At 38.2% G+C, this 966-nt stretch overlaps 1 protein-coding gene across 1 annotated transcript in view; it reads left to right on the top strand.

Moving 5' to 3' along the window:
- Window positions 1-921, top strand: part of LOC104988454 (copper-transporting ATPase 1-like) — a gene marked incomplete at its 3' end in the record, with an annotated part of 2,071 nt that extends 1,150 nt beyond the window's left edge. Inside the window, exon 2 of the mRNA XM_010839789.1 lies at window positions 686-921. Within this exon, the coding sequence (XP_010838091.1) occupies window positions 686-921 (236 nt within the window). The remainder of the gene's footprint in view (window positions 1-685) is intronic.
- Between the last annotated feature and the right edge of the window lie 45 nt (window positions 922-966).

Below are 966 nucleotides of genomic sequence, written 5' to 3'. Positions count from 1 at the left end.
ATTCCATGGTGTGAATGTATCATAATTGGCTTAACCATTCCTCTAATAAAAAATAATAATTTATGTGCTTTTGAAAATTTTGTTGTTACAACTAAGGCAGTAATATACATCCTTGGGCATACATCTTTTATACATGTATAAGAATGTCCAAAATATAGCTAGGAATGGAATTCCTTAACCAAATGACATGCACACTTTGATAGATGCTGGTACATGCCCTCCAAAATGACAGTACACATTTACACACCCACCAACAGTATCTAAGAGAGCTCATTTCCCTGTAGTCTTACTATCCCTAGATATTACTAATATTTTAAAATCTGGACATCTGGTAGGTGGAAAATGAAGGCGCCTCATCATATAAAATGATGAACCATCATTGTTATGTATATAAAATCACTATATAAAATAATAAATATTTTATATAAAATATAACAGTTATATTTTAGGCTTTGTTGTTTTTGTTATTTAGTTGCTCAGTCATGTCTGACTCTTTTTTACCCCATGGACTGTAGCCCATCAGGCTTCTCTGTCCATGAAATTTCCCAGACAAGACCAGGGGTCGAACCTGCATCTCCTGCATTGGCAGACAGATTCTTTACCACTGAACCACCAGGGAAGCCCTATATTTCATGTACTCAGTAATATTTCTTGAAATGAGTGGAGTTTGTTTTTCCTCATGTAGGTTGGCATTACTAAAGTGTTTGCTGAAGTTCTACCTTCCCACAAGGTTGCTAAGGTGAAGCAACTTCAAGAGGAGGGGAAACGGGTAGCAATGGTAGGAGATGGAATCAATGACTCCCCAGCTCTGGCGATGGCTAATGTTGGAATTGCTATTGGCACAGGCACAGATGTAGCCATTGAAGCAGCTGATGTGGTTTTAATAAGGGGTAAGTCTGGTGGTCCTGACCTTTCAGGAGTGTGAGACTGCTCTGCATGGTCAGAGATCGATGTTGTATATTGAAC

Source organism: Bison bison, unplaced genomic scaffold (assembly GCF_000754665.1).
Source record: "Bison bison bison isolate TAMUID 2011002044 unplaced genomic scaffold, Bison_UMD1.0 scf7180017846457, whole genome shotgun sequence".
Taxonomy (NCBI): domain Eukaryota; kingdom Metazoa; phylum Chordata; class Mammalia; order Artiodactyla; family Bovidae; genus Bison; species Bison bison.
The sequence above is the reverse complement of the archived record's forward strand: the minus strand, read 5'-3'. Positions and strand labels throughout refer to the sequence as shown.